The sequence below is a fragment of the Anomaloglossus baeobatrachus genome, chromosome 1 (genome assembly GCF_048569485.1).
Source record: "Anomaloglossus baeobatrachus isolate aAnoBae1 chromosome 1, aAnoBae1.hap1, whole genome shotgun sequence".
In the NCBI taxonomy this organism is placed as follows: Eukaryota; Metazoa; Chordata; class Amphibia; order Anura; family Aromobatidae; genus Anomaloglossus; species Anomaloglossus baeobatrachus.
In genome coordinates, this window is record NC_134353.1 from 847,215,103 (window position 1) to 847,233,447 (window position 18,345).

At 50.1% G+C, this 18,345-nt stretch overlaps 1 protein-coding gene across 4 annotated transcripts in view; it reads right to left on the bottom strand.

Moving 5' to 3' along the window:
- TNPO1 (transportin 1) overlaps positions 1–18,345 on the bottom strand; it is a 163,996-nt gene that overhangs the window by 111,691 nt on the left and 33,960 nt on the right. For all 4 annotated transcript variants that reach the window (XM_075325207.1, XM_075325216.1, XM_075325234.1 and 1 more), the window contains exons 5-6: positions 5,761–5,894; positions 4,582–4,663 (exon numbers count right to left, since the gene is read on the bottom strand). In XM_075325207.1, coding sequence (XP_075181322.1) covers positions 4,582–4,663; positions 5,761–5,894 — 216 coding nt within the window. The remainder of the gene's footprint in view (positions 1–4,581; positions 4,664–5,760; positions 5,895–18,345) is intronic.

The following is an 18,345-nucleotide window of genomic DNA, read 5'->3' on the forward strand; positions in this document are numbered from 1 at the left end:
GCAAAAAGCACGTGGGGCTCTGTGTCAGGAGACCGCAGCCATGCCAGGCGGAGATGGCTGTTGTAGGGATAAAGGCTTTCAGACGGGTTTGCGTGAGGGAACGAAACCTGGTGCATCAGGGCCGATGCCGGGAAGGGGATATACCCTTCTCTTACGTAGCCTAGGGGGGAGAGTAGCCTACCCTGACGTAGCCTAGGGATAAACTAGACTCGACCTATCTCCGAAAGGGCGTTCCCGAAAGTCGGAAAAAAAGTCAGGGACTTCCTAGATGTCGAATCTGCGTTCCTGATCCCGAGTCAGAGGTCTCGATGGTGGGAACACTGATGCTAGAGGTTCAGGCCGGGTAGTGGGCAGACATCAGCTTTGTGAAAAGAGGGTACTCACTCAAGAGGAGACCCAGCCCTGGGTCGGCATAGGTGAGACGTGGACCGCTGCGTATGGTGTCCGGGAAATCCCTGCGGAGCGGCACGATAGTGACGAGAAGCCCGGAGGAACCCAGGCGGGTCGCATAAAGGGTAGCGTGCCGCTTCCTTTCTGAGCCCCCTTCGAGAAGGGGCAAGACAAATAAACGGACTTACCACTGGGAAAAATCACGTCCGGGGATTATCCATGATCACGTAGTCACCGTGCCAACTGGCTGTCCACTGAAAACAACCGTAGTGGCCCCCACCTTGCTTCCTGCAAAGAGGCATGCCCCCTTTCTCCAGAGCCCTTTGGGGGGATGAAATGACAATAACACGACTTACCACTGGTAAACGCCGTGTCTGGTTGCCGTCTGTGATCATTAGCGACTCCAGTATAGTGTGCCCCTTCTCTTCCGAAATCGCCTTGGAGAAGGGAAAAAAGACAATGACAAGACTTACTGCTGGTCAACTCCGTGTCCGGTAGCTGTCTGTGAGCCCGTGGTAACTCAGCGAGCTCTGGATGCCGTCTGATCACATCAGGGACTGCTTCAAATGTCTTAAGGGAGACCTGCATGCACGGAGAGAAGAGGGCTGTCCGCAGCCTTACGGCTTGACTCACCATTTTTAGCAGGCTATTCGTCATGCGCCAAGACATCTAGGTCCTGCTCGGAATCCAGCAGAGGTGGAAGCCTGGGCCATCACCCGAGATGTCGGAAGACTGCCAGAGGAAGGTCAGTCTGGACCTGGGGGATACGTGGAAACTGGGGAGCCACAAGGACGAGACCTGGTCCACTTCCAGCATAGAAGAAAAAAGACCCTGGTACGGGACTCCCCTCCCCGAGGGGATTGCGCCAGTCCTATGGATGGTATGACCGAACATCGGCCGTAGACGCGGCGCATGCGCACGAACCCGAGGGACGTAGCGAGGGGAGTTGTGGCCTGAGACAGGGCGTTACAAGCCGGCAGGGGTCAAAGCAATCTGACATCTTCTTGAAACTAACTCACAAAAGGGGGGACCGAGTCTTGGGCTTACCAGCCCAAAATCACTAAAAAGTCGAGCTGGAAAAACGCCATGTACTAAAAAACGTGAAAGAAAAAACAAGTGCCCGCATAAGCAATGTAGGAGTCAATGTATGCAAGATCATGCACGTATCTATAATAAAAATCGATCCAATATAAAAAATATACACTACCAAAAAAGTGTGTTCTGTTTTTCCCATAATCTTTTTTTTTTTTTTTTTTTTTTTAAATAAAATGAACACTGAGGGAGCGGGAAAAAAAAAAAAAAATATCCCACACCCCCCTGATGATGCCTGGGGCAGCGCGGGAGGCGGGCCTGGGACGCCGAGGACCAGGCCGAAGCCGGGGGCTAAATTTTTACGCTGCCTCGCGGCCGAGGCAGCGCCGGCGTCCCCGGCCGCGAGGCGGCGGCGTCGCGGCCTAGGACGCCGAGAACCCGGCCGAAGCCGGGGGCTAAATTATGACGCCGCCTCGCGGCCGAGGCAGCGCCGGCGGCGTCGCGGCCTAGGACGCCGAGGACCAGGCCGAAGCCGGGGACTAAATTTTGACGCTGCCTCGCGGCCGAGGCAGCGCCGGAGGCCCCGGCCGCGAGGCGGCGGCGCGGCCTAGGACGCCGAGGACCAGGCCGAAGCCGGGGGCTAAATTTTGACGCTGCCTCGCGGCCGAGGCAGCGCCGGCGGCCCCGGCCGCGAGGCGGCGGCGTCGCGGCCTAGGACGCCGAGGACCCGGCCGAAGCCGGGGGCTAAATTATGACGCTGCCGCGCGCGGTGCCGGCGGATCCGGCCGCGAGGCGGCGGCGTCGCGGCCTAGGACGCCGAGGACCAGGCCGAAGCCGGGGACTAAATTTTGACGCTGCCGCGCGCGGTGCCGGCGGATCCGGCCGCGAGGCGGCGGCGTCGCGGCCTAGAACGCCGGGGGCCCGGCCGACGCCGGGGGCTAAAGTCTGACGCTGCCGCGCGGGCAGAGGCAGCGCCGGCGGATCCGGCAGCAAAGCGGCGGCGGCGCAGCCTGGGACGCCCAGTACCAAGCAGAAGCCGGGGAGCGGGGGTGCCCGGCGACTAGGCCCAGACCGGGGCCTAACATTTGTACAGCCGCCCGAGGGGGAGAAGGTAGGAGATGGTGTCCTACCTGATCCTCGGCGCGCTCCAGAGTGCAGGCTGAGACTCTGCACATACTCCTGTGTGCTCCGCTCGCAGAAGGGATGGCTGCGGGCACCAGGGAAACTGCTGAAGAAGGCAGGGAGGTGGACCTGGTGGGGGATAGAAACCCCTAAAAACGTAGCAGCGCTGCGGGCCCCATCCAGATCGAGACGCGCTGTGGTCCAGTCCCTATTTGCCTAGCCCCTTGCGCCCTTTGGGGTGATACCGCAGAGCGGATAGGGGTGCCCAGGAAGATTCTGCCCCGCACGAACACACCAGGGATTGGTACCGCGGGAATGGACGGGGACGAGGGCCCGAAGACTCAAACCTCTGCGACCCTAGGGAGTGGTACCCACCGGGCTGCGAGAGCTGAGGAAGATAAGTACGATACCTGCAGAAACAGAAAAGTACCACAGATGAGAGCGACGAGCGTCGCCGAGAAAAAATGAAAAAAATACGCAAAAAATCAAGTGGCTGAAGGGGGCCCAGTCGGCCCACATCAGCCTCCTACGACACTAAGCAAAAAACTGATTGAGTCCGCCTCCGGCTCAGGGGTTATACTGCTGGGGAGGAGCTAACTTTTTCTGTTTACTTAGTGTCAGCCTCCTAGTGACAGCAGCATAACCCATGGTCCTGTGTCCCCCAATGAAACGATAGAGAAAACATTGTTAATCAGCAAATTATTCCCAGATTGTTAGGAGACGTTCGTCTTGGAGGAGGTTTTGACGCCATTCTTCACTTATGGCAGTGTTCTTTGGCAAAATTTTGAGCGAGCCGACTCCATGGATGAGAAGCAACCACACATGAATGACGCCTCCGGGCGCCTTCCTGCAGCCAGACCCGGGGGGGGGGGGGGGGGGGTTGTCGCCCTCTTGCAGCCAGACCCGGGGGGGGGGGGGGGTTGCACTGTTGGGCCTTCCTGCAGCCAGACCGGGGGGGGGGGGGGCGCGCCTTCCTGCAGCCAGACCCGGGGGGGGGGTGCTGCAGCCAGACCCGGGGGGAAGGGGGGTGCGCCTTCCTGCAGCCAGACCCGGGGGGGAGGGGGTTCCACCATGAGGAAAAACTATGCCTCAAGGAAAAAAAAAAAAAAAAAGAGTTATCAAAACAGCGTTGTGAACTATATATTGAATTTTTGTTTACAAAAACAAATCTCTAATCAGTACTTCGAGTTTATCAGTCAAGATCTGGGTCAGAAGCAGATATCCATCATGTCTGGGTGAAAAGCAGAAGTTTTGTAAAGCACTGTAAATATGAAGTCTTTATATAAACTTGAAATATTTGTCAATAAAAGTATAAAAACGCATGAAATGCTGATAATTCTACTTAAGTAACCATAGAAGCATCTGCAAGATCTAGAAGCATTAAGCAGCCAACACGAAAACAAAATTTTGTCTCAGTGTCAAACTAGTTGTCCACGACAATATATTGCTGTACGGCTGGTACAGGAACTGAGGCGATAAGTGCATGACCCCGATTAAAGCAACACCAGGCAATAAGGGGGTCATTTAGAGCCTATATCAGGCACATCCATAAAATACTTGCAATAATTGCTCAACAAAACACTAAAGTAGGCTTTACACGCTACGATATCGTTAATGAATTATCGTCGGGGTCACTGTGTTTGTGACGCACATCCACCGTCATTAACGATATCGCAGTGTGTGACACTTATGAGCGACCTTAAACGATCGCAAAAGCAGTCAAAAATAGTTTGCAGCGGAGAGGTCATCATGAAACAAAATCGTTCTCTGCTTATTAGCGATGTTGTTCCTCGTTCCTGCGGCACCACACATCGCTGTGTGTGAAGTCGCAGGAGCGAGGAACATCTGCTACCTGCCTCCACCGGCAATGCAGAAGGAAGGAGGTGGGTGGGATGTTACATCCCGCTCATCTCCGCCCCTCCGCTTCTATTGGACAACTGCCGTGTGACGTCGCACGACCTGCCCCCTTAGAAAGGAGGAGGTTCGCCGGCCCGATTTATACCTTACGCCCACTGAGCTTTACTTGTAGGTGCCTACCTCAATAAATGAGTCGATATGCAGCATAAGAGCTTGGGTCCTTCCAATGATGAACTGGTTAACACAGGCGACAGCATGCGACCTGCATAGAAAGAAGCAGTTGTCATACATGTGAAGGTCAGACTGGTCATAGCATGGGTAATAGTGGTCAGTCCCTCCAATTACATTATAGGTTACTGGGTGTGCCTCCACAGTTCTTCTCATACACAATCTAACACAAGACATGGCGATATGCAACTGCATGGGACAGGACAGTTTACAAGGCAAACATGATGCCCATCAAGTTTTCCTAATAGAACATGCCAGTATCCATAGCAGTGCACGCTCCCACTGTATGATCCTACCAACCACTTCTGGCACAGACGGTAGTGATCAACGAGCTGCCTGACAACTCTCCGCAGAGACTAATAAAGCCTTAAATTCCAATAGTGATATTGTCAAGAAATGCGACAGTGGTAGATTGCTCCTTCCATAATTTTATTGGCTCCCCGCGATGTAATCGTGGTGAGCCGGCGGTTGCTATAGCAACTAGAGGCCTAACAATGGCCTCCAGGTTTGCCATAGATCAAACACCATCAGCATAGCTAACAATTAGAGATAATGCACAAAACTACATAAGTGGTGTAGTAAATTATTGACAGGATCACAAGACTTTTTTTATATATATGTAAAAACAAATATGACACCTAGTTATGCCAAAAACAAGCCCATACTCTGTATGGTGTCACAAAAAACAAAAAGGATGTTATATCAGTGTATTCATTGCAGAAAACTAAGTAAAACTACATAAGATTGGTTGTTGTAATTTTACCGTCCCAAAGAAATAAAAACTTTCCCCGTTGGCCAGACATTTGAAAACATGACAAAATAAAATGCCCCACAGAATTGCTTCTTCCCACAAAGTTACACATTACGCAGAAAGGACCTCAAAACGCAGAAACTGACAAATGTAACAGCAAAAACATACTGCTACGCCCAAAAAAAACAAAAATAAAAAAAAAAAAAAAAAAAACATGGACGTTACAGCCAAGTCGGGCCTTTCTTTAGGGGATTAAAGAAATAGGGGTTACACTTAAATGCGGCGATCAGAACAGGATGGCTTCAATCTAAAAATCAATTCATTAATAGCAATAATTAATGACAAAGTGGTTAGAAGGATTATAAATGAATACACGGCACCTTATTTTTGCACTGCTATGTTTGAAGAACTGCAGGAACTTGGGGATCATTACATTGAGCGGCCGCTCCAATAGATCGCTGTCTAAAATCTCCGCAGAGTCTTCACAGATTTTCTGAAGAGCCCCGAATGCTCCCTGAAACAATAAGAACAGACTTTAGAGAACAAGCAGATGAGATGCAGTTTGTACGACTTAGTTACAGCACGAGCAGGAAATCAGTTACCTAAACGGAGCAGAGACTGGAGCAAACGTTTGGTACTGTAACGTGGTGCGGTGGTAGTCGTGGGCGAGGTATTTATCTGCCACACCCCGGCACACTACATGAAAATGGAGGTCCTGGCTGGGTGTGTGGAGTTTCACTGAGGAGGCGATACGCCTTCGCAGGCCTCATGTTGCCGGTGGTTTTGGCCGGCCAGGACCAGATGTTAGAGGGTACACCGTTCATTGAGGGAGACCACAAGTTCATAAAAAAAGATAGTGTTACTGAACTTGACAATGTAGGTTAGCGAGTGGACAGAAATCTTCCAGGTTTCAGCGTCACAGAGGATCATTAACACAGATTTTTCACTTTCAGCTATTCCATCCTCCATAAGTCTTTTCTTCCCAACACTACCCGCCTAGTCCTACATCACAGTCCTTGGAAGTCATTCTCCCCCTCAAGCAGTCCCACGTCTTTTCCCTCTTAGGCTACTTTCACACACCCGGATTTTTGCTCTGCGGCACAATACGGCGTTCTGCAGAAAAACCGCAACCGGCTTTTGTAACGCAGGTTGCGGGTTTTTTTGCATAGACTTACATTAGTGCCGTATTGTGCCGCAGGGGCTTGCGTTCGGTCCGGTTTTTGCCGCATGCGGCAGATTTAGCCGATGCGGCGGCCGGATAGAACGTTCCCTGCAACGTTTTTTGCTCCGGCAAAAAAAAAAAAAAAATGCATTGCGCCGCATCCGGCCGCTGCGGCGCATTTTCAATGCATGCCTCTGGATGCCGGATGCGGCGCGATGCGGGGAAAAAAACCGCATCCGGCCGCATGCGGTTTTTTCCACTGCGCATGCTCAGTAGCATGCCGCAACCGGAAAAAAACGGACCGGCCGCATGTAAAAACTTATGCAAAGGATGCGGTGTTTTCGCCGCATCCGTTGCATAGGTTTCACAGCCGGATTGAGCCGCACGGCTCAAACCGGATGTGTGAAAGTAGCCTTAGAGGGCTGTTGCCAATATGGCTGGACTGAGCTATAAGCTACTGAAGACGCCTAGAGGACATCCACTCAAGACACTCACTTCATTACTTGTCCTGCTCTCTTGTATCAGCACCCTTCAGCCACTCGTTCCTTCAGTCAGTGCGCTGACTTTAGCAAAAGTAGAAACTGAGAGACTCATTGCTAAGGAAAGCAAAACAAATCCCAAACTATTCTTTAATTATATAAACAGAAAAAAGATTAAAATTGATGGTGTTGGCCCTTTAAAGAATAATGAGGGTAAAATCATAGAAAGCGATGTGGGAAAAGCAAATGTTTTAAATACTTTTTTCTCAACTGTGTTCACACAGGAAAAGCATATGCCAGGGGAAATGCAGAGTGATCATGTAAATGCCCCATTAAGTATGACCTGCCTAACCCAGGAAGAAGTGCAGAACCGACTTAGTAACATTAAAATTGACAAATCACCAGGCCCTGATGGCATTCACCCTCGGGTATTAAGGGAGTTAAGTAATGTGATAGACAGGCCTCTATTCCTTTTATTTAAAGACTCTATAGAAACTGGGTCTGTTCCACTGGATTGGCAGCTAGCAAATGTGGTACCAATATTCAAAAAAGGGTGCAAAAGGGAACCTGGAAACTATAGGCCGGTAAGCTTAACATCTGTTGTGGGTAAAATGTTTGAAGGGTTTTTAAGGGATACTATTATGGAATGTCTCAATGTTAATAACTGTTTAACTCCATATCAACATGGATTTATGAAGGATCGCTCCTGTCAAACTAACCTGATCAGCTTCTATGAGGATGTAAGCTCTCACATGGACCGAGGAGAATCATTGGATGTCATTTATCTCGACTTCGGTAAAGCATTTGACACTGTCCCACATAAAAGACTGCTAAGTAAAATGAGAAAGCTTGGGCTCGGGGAAAATGTGTGTAGATGGGTAGGTAGCTGGCTTAGTGGTAGAAAACAAAGAGTGGTTATTAATGGTGCATACTCAGATTGGGCCAGGGTTACTAGTGGGGTGCCACAGGGGTCTGTATTGGGCCCCCTACTATTTAATATATTTATTAATGATCTGGTGGATGGTTTACAGAGTAAAATATCAGTATTTGCAGATGATACAAAACTATGTAAGGTAGTTAACACAAAGGAGGACAGTTTGCAACTACAGATGGACTTGAGTAAATTGGAGAATTGGGCTGAAAAATGGCAAATGAGGTTTAACACAGATAAGTGTAAGGTTATGCACATGGGAAGGAGAAACAGATGCTACGATTACTTACTAAATGGGAAACTGCTGGGGAAATCAGACATGGAAAAAGACTTAGGCATCTTAGTGAATAAGAATCTAAATTGGAGTGCCCAGTGTCAGGCAGCAGCCACCAAAGCAAATAGGGTGATGGGATGCATTAGAAGAGGTCTGGGGGCACGAGATGAAAACATCATTCTCCCTCTGTACAAATCACTAGTCAGACCACACTTGGAGTATTGTGTGCAATTTTGGGCGCCGGTGCTGAAGAAAGACATTACTGAACTTGAAAGGGTTCAGAGGCGGGCTACTAAAATAATAAATGGAATGGGTGCATTACAATACACGGAAAGGTTATCAAAATTAGGTCTATTTACTCTAGAAAAGAGAAGACTTAGGGGAGACCTAATAAATATGTACAAATATATCAGAGGGCCATATAGAGATCTCTCCCATGATCTGTTTGTACCAAGGACTATGACAAGAACAAGGGGGCATTCTTTTCGATTGGAGGAAAGAAAATTCCTACATCAGCATAGAAGAGGGTTCTTCACGGTAAGAGCAGTGAGGCTCTGGAACTCTCTTCCTGAGGAAGTGGTGATGGCCAACTCACTGAATGAATTTAAGAGAGGAATGGATGCATTTCTTGTTAGCAAAAGTATAGAAGGTTATAAATAGCATAATCTTACAGGTAGATAGAAGAGCGACCAAGATTATTAGAGGAATGGGTGGGCTGCAATACCAAGACAGGTTATTAAACTTGGGGTTAGTTAGTTAGGAAAAACAAAGGCTTAGGGGGATCTAATCACAATGTATAAATATATGAGGGGACAGTACAGAGACCTTTCCAAAGATCTCTTTACACCTAGGCCTGCGACTGGAACACGGGGGCATCCGCTACGTCTTGAGGAAAGAATGTTTAATCATAATCACAGATGAGGACTCTTTACTGTACGAGCAGTGAGACTATGGAGCTCTCTGCCGTATGATGTTGTATTGAGGGATTCACAAGTAAAATTTAAGCAGAGCCTGATCGCATTAATTGAAAAATATAATATTACCAGTTATGTATATTGGATTTTATGACAGGGTGTTGATCCAGGGAACTAGTCTGATTGCCGTATGTGGAGTCAGGAAGGAATTTTTTTCCCCATTGGAGCTTATTTGACACATTGGGGTTTTTTTGCCTTCCTCTGGATCAACATGTTAGGCTACGGGTTGAACTAGATGGACTTAGAGTCTCCCTTCAACCTTAAAAACTATGAAACTATGAAACTATGACCCGGCTCCACTACATCACTCCGTGTCACGGTCACCTTCTTTTCCTCAGTCACACTATTCAATGTAATGGTCTTCCTCTCTTGAGGACACCCATGTCATGCGGCTCTGCTGCTCCTCAGACCTGAGGTCCGTTCCCATTACAGGCTAAGTCAGGGTGGGGAAGCTATTTGGCTGAGAGAGCCATGAACGCCACATATTTTAAAATGTTATTCCCTTGCGGTGGTGATAAGACCACACCATTAAAAGGAGTCTATCAGCACATTTTTGCTCCCCCATCTGAGAGCAGCAGAATGTAGGGACAGGGACCCTTATTCCAGTGATGTGTCAATTACTTTCTGCTGCAGATCTAGCAGTTAAACAGAGCTCCTCAATACGCGGGACTACCTGCAACACGCCAAGTAGTCCTCTAATGATAATCTACTGCTAATTAAAACTGATTTTATCAACACTACACTAAGCAGCCCAGTAAGTGACATTGCTGGAATCAGTATCTCTGCCCCTACATTATGCTGCTCTCAGATTAGGTGTCAAAAACCTGGTGACAGTTTTTTAAGGAGAGACAGAGGGGGTATAAAGATTATTTATTTTTACCTCTTAAGTTTATTATGCTCTGGGGTCTGGAGAGACCCCAGAACATAGTGAGGCACAGTCCATTCATAGAGAATGACTTCTCTGTAAATCGAATTTCTCAGCAAAAATCCACGTGAACAGGTGAATTTGAATTTTGCCTGATCTGCTCATATGTATGCGAGACGTCCGAAGGTGAGGAGAGGGAAGCAGGGATTGCATGACAATGTCACACTATCCCTGGGAGAGACACTGCTGACAGCTGGAGCGGCGCCTGCCCAGGAGAGAGTATAAAAGTGTTATTTTAAAAATGGGGAAACAGGGATTCAGAAGGGATTGTTTTAATGTTGGAAAACCTTTAAAATAAAAAAAATAAAAAAAAATAAAAAAAATCAGAGTTTGGCTGCACGACTGAAGCCAGGTACATACCAGCATCTCAGGGAAAACAGATTAAAAAAGAAGGGAATTTTGTTACTTACCGTAAATTCCTTTTCTTCTAGCTCCTATTGGGAGACCCAGACGATTGGGTGTATAGCACTGCCTCCGGAGGCCACACAAAGCAATTACACTAAAAAGTGTAAGGCCCCTCCCCTTCTGGCTATACACCCCCAGTGGGATCACTGGCTCACCAGTTTTAGTGCAAAAGCAAGAAGGAGGAAAGCCAATAACTGGTTTAAACAAATTCACTCCGAAGTAACGTCGGAGAACTGAAAACCATTCAACATGAACAACATGTGTACCCGAAAAACAACCAAAAATCCCGAAGGACAACAGGGCGGGTGCTGGGTCTCCCAATAGGAGCTAGAAGAAAAGGAATTTACGGTAAGTAACAAAATTCCCTTCTTCTTTGGCGCTCCATTGGGAGACCCAGACGATTGGGACGTCCAAAAGCTGTCCCTGGGTGGGTAAAGAAATACCTCATGTTAGAGCTGCAAAGACAGCCCTCCCCTACGGGGAGGCAACTGCCGCCTGCCGGACTCTTCTACCTAGGCTGGCGTCCGCCGAAGCATAGGTATGCACCTGATAATGTTTGGTGAAAGTGTGCAGACTCGACCAGGTAGCTGCCTGGCACACCTGTTGAGCCGTAGCCTGGTGTCGTAATGCCCAGGACGCACCCACGGCTCTGGTAGAATGGGCCTTCAGCCCTGATGGAACCGGAAGCCCAGCAGAACGGTAGGCTTCAAGAATTGGTTCTTTGATCCATCGAGCCAGGGTGGCCTTAGAAGCCTGCGACCCTTTGCGCTTACCAGCGACAAGGACAAAGAGTGCATCCGAACGGCGCAGGGGCGCCGTGCGGGAAATGTAGATTCTGAGTGCTCTCACCAGATCTAACAAATGTAAATCCTTCTCATAGCGATGAACTGCATGAGGACAAAAAGAAGGCAAAGAGATATCCTGATTAAGATGAAAAGAGGATACCACCTTCGGGAGAAACTCCTGAATGGGTCGCAGCACTACCTTGTCCTGGTGGAAGACCAGGAAGGGAGCCTTGGATGACAGCGCTGCTAGCTCAGACACTCTCCGAAGAGATGTGATCGCTACCAGAAAAGCCACTTTCTGTGATAGTCTAGAAAGTGAAACCTCCCTCAGAGGCTCGAAGGGCGGCTTCTGGAGGGCAACCAGTACCCTGTTCAGATCCCATGGATCTAACGGCCGCCTGTACGGGGGTACGATATGACAAACCCCCTGCAGGAACGTGCGTACCTTAGAAAGTCGTGCTAGACGCTTCTGAAAAAAGACGGATAGCGCCGAGACTTGCCCTTTAAGGGAGCCGAGCGACAAACCTTTTTCTAACCCAGATTGCAGGAAAGAAAGAAATGTAGGCAATGCAAATGGCCAGGGAGACACTCCCTGAGCAGAGCACCAGGATAAGAATATCCTCCACGTTCTGTGGTAGATCTTAGCGGACGTGGGCTTCCTAGCCTGTCTCATGGTGGCAACGACCCCTTGGGATAATCCTGAAGACGCTAGGATCCAGGACTCAATGGCCACACAGTCAGGTTCAGGGCCGCAGAATTCCGATGGAAAAACGGCCCTTGGGACAGCAAGTCTGGTCGGTCTGGTAGTGCCCACGGTTGGCCGACCGTGAGATGCCACAGATCCGGATACCACGCCCTCCTTGGCCAGTCTGGGGCGACGAGTATGACGCGGCTGCAGTCGGATCTGATCTTGCGTAGCACCCTGGGCAAGAGTGCCAGAGGTGGAAACACATAAGGGAGCCGGAACTGCGACCAATCTTGCACTAAGGCGTCTGCCGCCAGAGCTCTGTGATCGCGAGACCGTGCCATGAAGGTTGGGACCTTGTTGTTGTGCCGGGACGCCATTAAGTCGACGTCCGGCCTTCCCCAGCGGCGACAGATTTCCTGAAACACGTCCGGGTGAAGGGACCATTCCCCTGCGTCCATGCCCTGGCGACTGAGGAAGTCTGCTTCCCAGTTTTCTACGCCGGGGATGTGAACTGCGGATATGGTGGAAGCCGTGGCTTCCACCCACATCAGAATCCGCCGGACTTCCTGGAAGGCTTGCCGACTGCGTGTCCCCCCTTGGTGGTTGATGTATGCCACCGCTGTGGAGTTGTCCGACTGAATTCGGATCTGCCTTCCTTCCAGCCACTGCTGGAAGGCTAGTAGGGCAAGATACACTGCTCTGATTTCCAGAACATTGATCTGAAGGGTGGACTCCTGCTGGGTCCACGTACCCTGAGCCCTGTGGTGGAGAAAAACTGCTCCCCATCCTGACAGACTCGCGTCTGTCGTGACCACCGCCCAGGACGGTGGTAGGAAGGATCTTCCCTGTGATAATGAGGTGGGAAGAAGCCACCACTGCAGAGAGTCCTTGGCCGTCTGGGAAAGGGAGACTGTCCTGTCCAGGGATGTTGACTTCCCGTCCCATTGGCGGAGAATGTCCCATTGAAGTGGGCGCAGATGAAACTGCGCAAACGGAACCGCCTCCATTGCCGCCACCATCTTCCCGAGGAAGTGCATGAGGCGTCTTAAGGAGTGCGACTGACTTTGAAGGAGAGCCTGCACCCCAGTCTGTAGTGACCGCTGCTTGTCCAGCGGAAGCTTCACTATCGCTGAGAGAGTATGAAACTCCATGCCAAGATACGTCAGTGATTGGGTCGGTAACAGAGTTGACTTTGAGAAGTTGATGATCCACCCGAACGTCTGGAGAGTCTCCAGTGCAACGTTCAGGCTGAGTTGGCATGCCTCCTGAGAGGGTGCCTTGACAAGTAGATCGTCCAAGTAAGGGATCACAGAGTGTCCCTGAGAGTGCAAGACTGCTACCACTGCCGCCATGACCTTGGTGAACACCCGTGGGGCTGTCGCCAGACCAAATGGCAGAGCTACGAACTGAAGATGGTCGTCTCCTATCACGAAGCGTAGAAAGCGTTGGTGCTCTGTAGCAATCGGCACGTGGAGATAAGCATCTTTGATGTCTATTGATGCTAGGAAATCTCCTTGAGACATTGAGGCAATGACTGAGCGGAGGGATTCCATCCGGAACCGCCTGGCGTTCACATGCTTGTTGAGCAGTTTTAGGTCCAGAACAGGACGGAATGAGCCGTCCTTTTTTGGCACCACAAAGAGATTGGAGTAAAAACCTTGTCCTTGTTCCCGAAGAGGAGCAGGGACCACCACTCCTTCTGCTCTTAGAGAATGCACCGCCTGCAGAAGGGCATCTGCTCGGTCGGGATGTGGGGAAGTTCTGAAGAACCGAGGCGGAGGACGAGAACTGAACTCTATCCTGTACCCGTGAGACAAAATGTCTGTTACCCACCGGTCTTTGACCTGTGGCAGCCAAATGTCGCAAAAGCGGGAGAGCCTGCCACCGACCGAGGATGCGGAGGGAGGCGGCCGAAAGTCATGAGGCAGCCGCCTTGGAAGCGGTACCTCCGGTTGCTTTCTTGGGGCGTGAGTGAGTCCGCCAGGAATCAGAGCTCCTTTGCTCTTTCTGAGTCCCTTTGGACGAGGAGAATTGGGGCTTGCCCGAGCCTCGAAAGGACCGAAACTTTAACTGCCACTTCCTCTGTTGAGGTTTGCTTGATCTGGGCTGGGGTAAGGAAGAGTCCTTACCTTTGGACTGTTTAATGATTTCCGCCAATTGCTCACCAAACAGTCTGTCTCCAGATAATGGCAAGCTGGTTAAACATTTTTTAGAAGCAGAATCTGCTTTCCATTCTTTTAACCACAAGGCTCTGCGCAAAACCACAGAGTTGGCGGATGCCATTGAGGTACGGCTCGTAGAGTCTAGTACCGCATTGATAGCGTAGGTCGCAAACGCAGTCATTTGCGTAGTTAAGGACGCCACTTGCGGCACTGCTGGACTTAAGAAAGAGTCCACCTGTGCCAGACCAGCTGAAATAGCTTGGAGCGCCCACACGGCCGCGAATGCTGGAGCAAACGACGCGCCAATAGCTTCATAGACAGATTTCAACCAAAGGTCCATCTGTCTGTCATTGGCATCTTTAAGTGAAGCCCCATCCTCCACTGCAACTATGGATCTAGCTGCAAGCCTGGATATTGGAGGGTCCACTTTTGGACACTGGGTCCAGCGTTTGACCACGTCAGGGGGAAAGGGATAACGTGTATCCTTCAGACGTTTGGAAAAACGCTTGTCCGGATAAGCATGGTGTTTCTGGACTGCTTCTCTGAAGTCAGAGTGGTCCAGAAAAGTACTCAATTTACGCTTGGGATACAGGAAATGGAATTTCTCCTGCTGGGCAGCTGCCTCCTCTGCTGAAGGGGCTGGGGGAGAAATATCCAACAGCCTATTGATGGCCGCTATAAGGTCATTTACCATGGCGTCACCATCTGGCGTATCCAAATTGAGTGCGGTGTCAGGACCAGACTCCTGATCACCCATCTCTGTCTCATCATATAGAGACCCTTCTCGCTGAGACCCTGACCCGCGTGACGACGTGGAGGGTCTCTCCCAGCGAGCTCGCTTAGGCGGCCTGGGACTGTCATCAGAGTCAGAGCCCTCAGCCTGTGATGCCTGGGACCCCCTTGAAGTACGGATTAGTTCCAACTGAGGGGGACCGGGGAACATAGACACAGCAGTGTCCATGGTCTGAGCAACTGGCCTGGACTGCAAGGTCTCCAGGATTTTTGTCATAGTCACAGACATTTTATCAGCAAAGACTGCAAATTCTGTCCCCGTCACCGGGGCAGGGTTCACAGGCGTCTCTGCCTGGGCTACCACCACCATAGGCTCTGGCTGACGAAGTGCCACTGGGACTGAACATTGCACACAATGAGAGTCGTTGGAGCCTGCTGGTAGATTAGCCCCACATGCTGTACAAGCAATGTATACAGCCCGTGCCTTGGCACCCTTGCGTTTTGTGGATGACATGTTGCTGTCTCCTCAGAGCAATAAAGGGGTATACAGCCAAGAAGCGACCGTACAGTACAGTATATATATATATATATATATATATATATATATATATATATATATATATATATATATATATATATATATATATATATATATATATATATATATATATATATATATATATATATATATATATATATATATATATATATATATATATATATATATATATATATATATATATATATGTCTGGTGCAGGAAAAAGTACACCAATACTACACTGTGGCACTAGTGGGGCCAGCACTAATGTGCTGCTTACCGCCCGCTAAACGCGGGTGTGTGGTCGCCAGAAATCCCTAGTCTGGGTCTCCCAGAGCCTGTGTCCGTCCTCCAGCCAGACTGCATGCAGGAATGGCTGCCGGCGTCCTGTGGAGGGGGGGGCGGGCCCTGGGCGTGCTCAGACCAAAAGCGGGAAACCTGCGTCCCACTGTGCCCAGTGAGAGGGCTGGAGCATGTAAATAAGGCTCCAGCCCTCGGCGCTGACGATTGCACAGCGTCTGTCCCATTCCCTGATTGACAGGGAGGGGGCGGGAACGAAGCGGAGCTAGGCCGCAAAAGCCGGGGACTAAATTTATAAGCGCCGCCGCCGTAAAAGCGCGGTCGGCGCTAAGTCCCCGGCGCACTACAAGTCCCAGCCGCGCCGCCGCTCCGAGAGTGGCCGGCGCGGTAGTTCCCAGCACATGAAGTCACACAGCTAAGCTGCTGTGACTCAAACCCCAGCGTGCAGCGCCACTGTCCCCGGCGCACTAACACACCCAGCAAGTCTGGCGTGTGCGTGCCTGTCTGTACGGGGACACAGAGTACCTGAAAGTTGCAGGGCCTTGTCCCTGAACGGTACCCCGGCTCCTTATCCAGCAGGTTCAATGGGTCTGTGGACGGAGCCCGGCCTCAGGGCTTGGAGGCCGGTAAGATCCCACTTCCTCAGAGCCCCTCAGGGGGATGAGGAAGGAAAACAGCATGTGGGCTCCAGCCTCTGTACCCGCAATGGGTACCTCAACCTTACAAACCACAAGTGGGGAAAGAAGGGAGCATGCTGGGGGCCCCATATGGGCCCTCTTTTCTTCCATCCGACATAGTCAGCAGCTACTGCTGACTAAACAGTGGATCTATGCGTGGATGTCTGACCTCCTTCGCACAAAGCAGAAAACTGGTGAGCCAGTGATCCCACTGGGGGTGTATAGCCAGAAGGGGAGGGGCCTTACACTTTTTAGTGTAATTGCTTTGTGTGGCCTCCGGAGGCAGTGCTATACACCCAATCGTCTGGGTCTCCCAATGGAGCGCCGAAGAAAGGGAAGATCCATAGCTAACATTTATTTTAATCTTAAATTTCTGTCCGCTTAATGTAATAATCTAATCTCTTTTCTAATATACTTTAATTACAAAGTCACTGCTTTTTTTTTACTTCTACATCCAGTTTGATGACCGTTTGCTTGTGAACCCCCATGTCCATGCTGGGATAACCAAACAACAACACGTCATCAGGGGGCTGCGGTCAATGCGGCAGACTGTGCCCACCCTGAAATATCAGTAATAAATCAGATTCAGAGGCTCGGCTAGCCCATCCTCTACTGCTCTTTCAATTTCGACATATGCTCGATATGAGCTCTCTTGCAACTGTACAATATTGGTTTCAATGCACAGTGACAGTGCACTCCCTCGCCGGCTCCAAAGCAACAAGCCAGCAAGAGTGCCCTGTCTGCGAGCATTATAGGTGAAGAAAAAAAAAAACCACGGCTAGAAGGGAGAGCAAGGACCAGCCTTGCCAATGACATCAGTAAGTGTAGTGAGGGAACAATGGGGACTTTTCCGATGTACTTTAATTAAAAAGAGATTAGATCTGGAAACTATAGGGGAGAGGAGACTAGTCCCACCCTGCCCCAGCCAGCTCCACCCTACACTGGCTTGATTGACATTGACCGGTCTTTTCTCGTATGTGTATATAGAGACTGTCGATCAACTGGATCACTCCATGGACTAGCCTTGTTTTCTAGCTAAAGTCTCCGGCCAGATCTTTAAACTGTTTTCTCTAACAGTTTTCAGAGAAAAATATACCTCTGTGCCAACACCCAAACAGGCTACGGCTTGTGCATCCCGTGGTTTGGGCAGCATTTGTAGACTGACAGCTTCCCTTTTAAAAAGGGAATCAGTCAGCAGGTTTTTACTATGTAATCTGAGGACAGCATTCTGTAAGGGGTTAAAAAACAAATATCAACTGTGCCTCTTAGGGGTGCTTCACACACAGCGAGCTCGCTGCCGAGATCGCTGCTGAGTCACGCTTTTTGTGACGCAGCAGTGACCTCATTAGCGATCTCGCTGTGTGTGACAATGAGCAGCGATCTGGCCCCTGCTGCGAGATCGCTGCTCGTTACACACAGCCCTGGTTCGTTTTCTTCAAAGCCGCTCTCCTGCTGTGACACACAGATCGCTGTGTGTGACAGCAAGAGAGCGACAAATGAAGCGAGCAGGGAGCAGGAGCCGGCGTCTGACAGCTGAGGTAAGCTGTATCCAAGATAAACATCGGGTAACCAAGGTGGTTACCCAATATTTACCTTAGTTACCAGCCTCTGCAGCTCTCACGCTGCCAGTGCCGGCTCCGGCTCTCTGCACATGTAGCTGCTGTACACATCGGGTTAATTAACCCGATGTGTACAGCAGCTAGGAGAGCAAGGAGCCAGCGCTAAGCAGTGTGCGCGGCTCCCTGCTCTCTGCACATGTAGCTGCATTACACATCGGGTTAATTAACCCGATGTGTACTGTAGCTAGGAGAGCAAGGAGCCAGCGCTCCGTGTGCGCGGCTCCCTGCTCCCTGCTCACACTGGTAACTAATGTAAACATCGGGTAACCATACCCGATGTTTACCTTAGTTACCAGTCTCCGCAGCTTCCAGA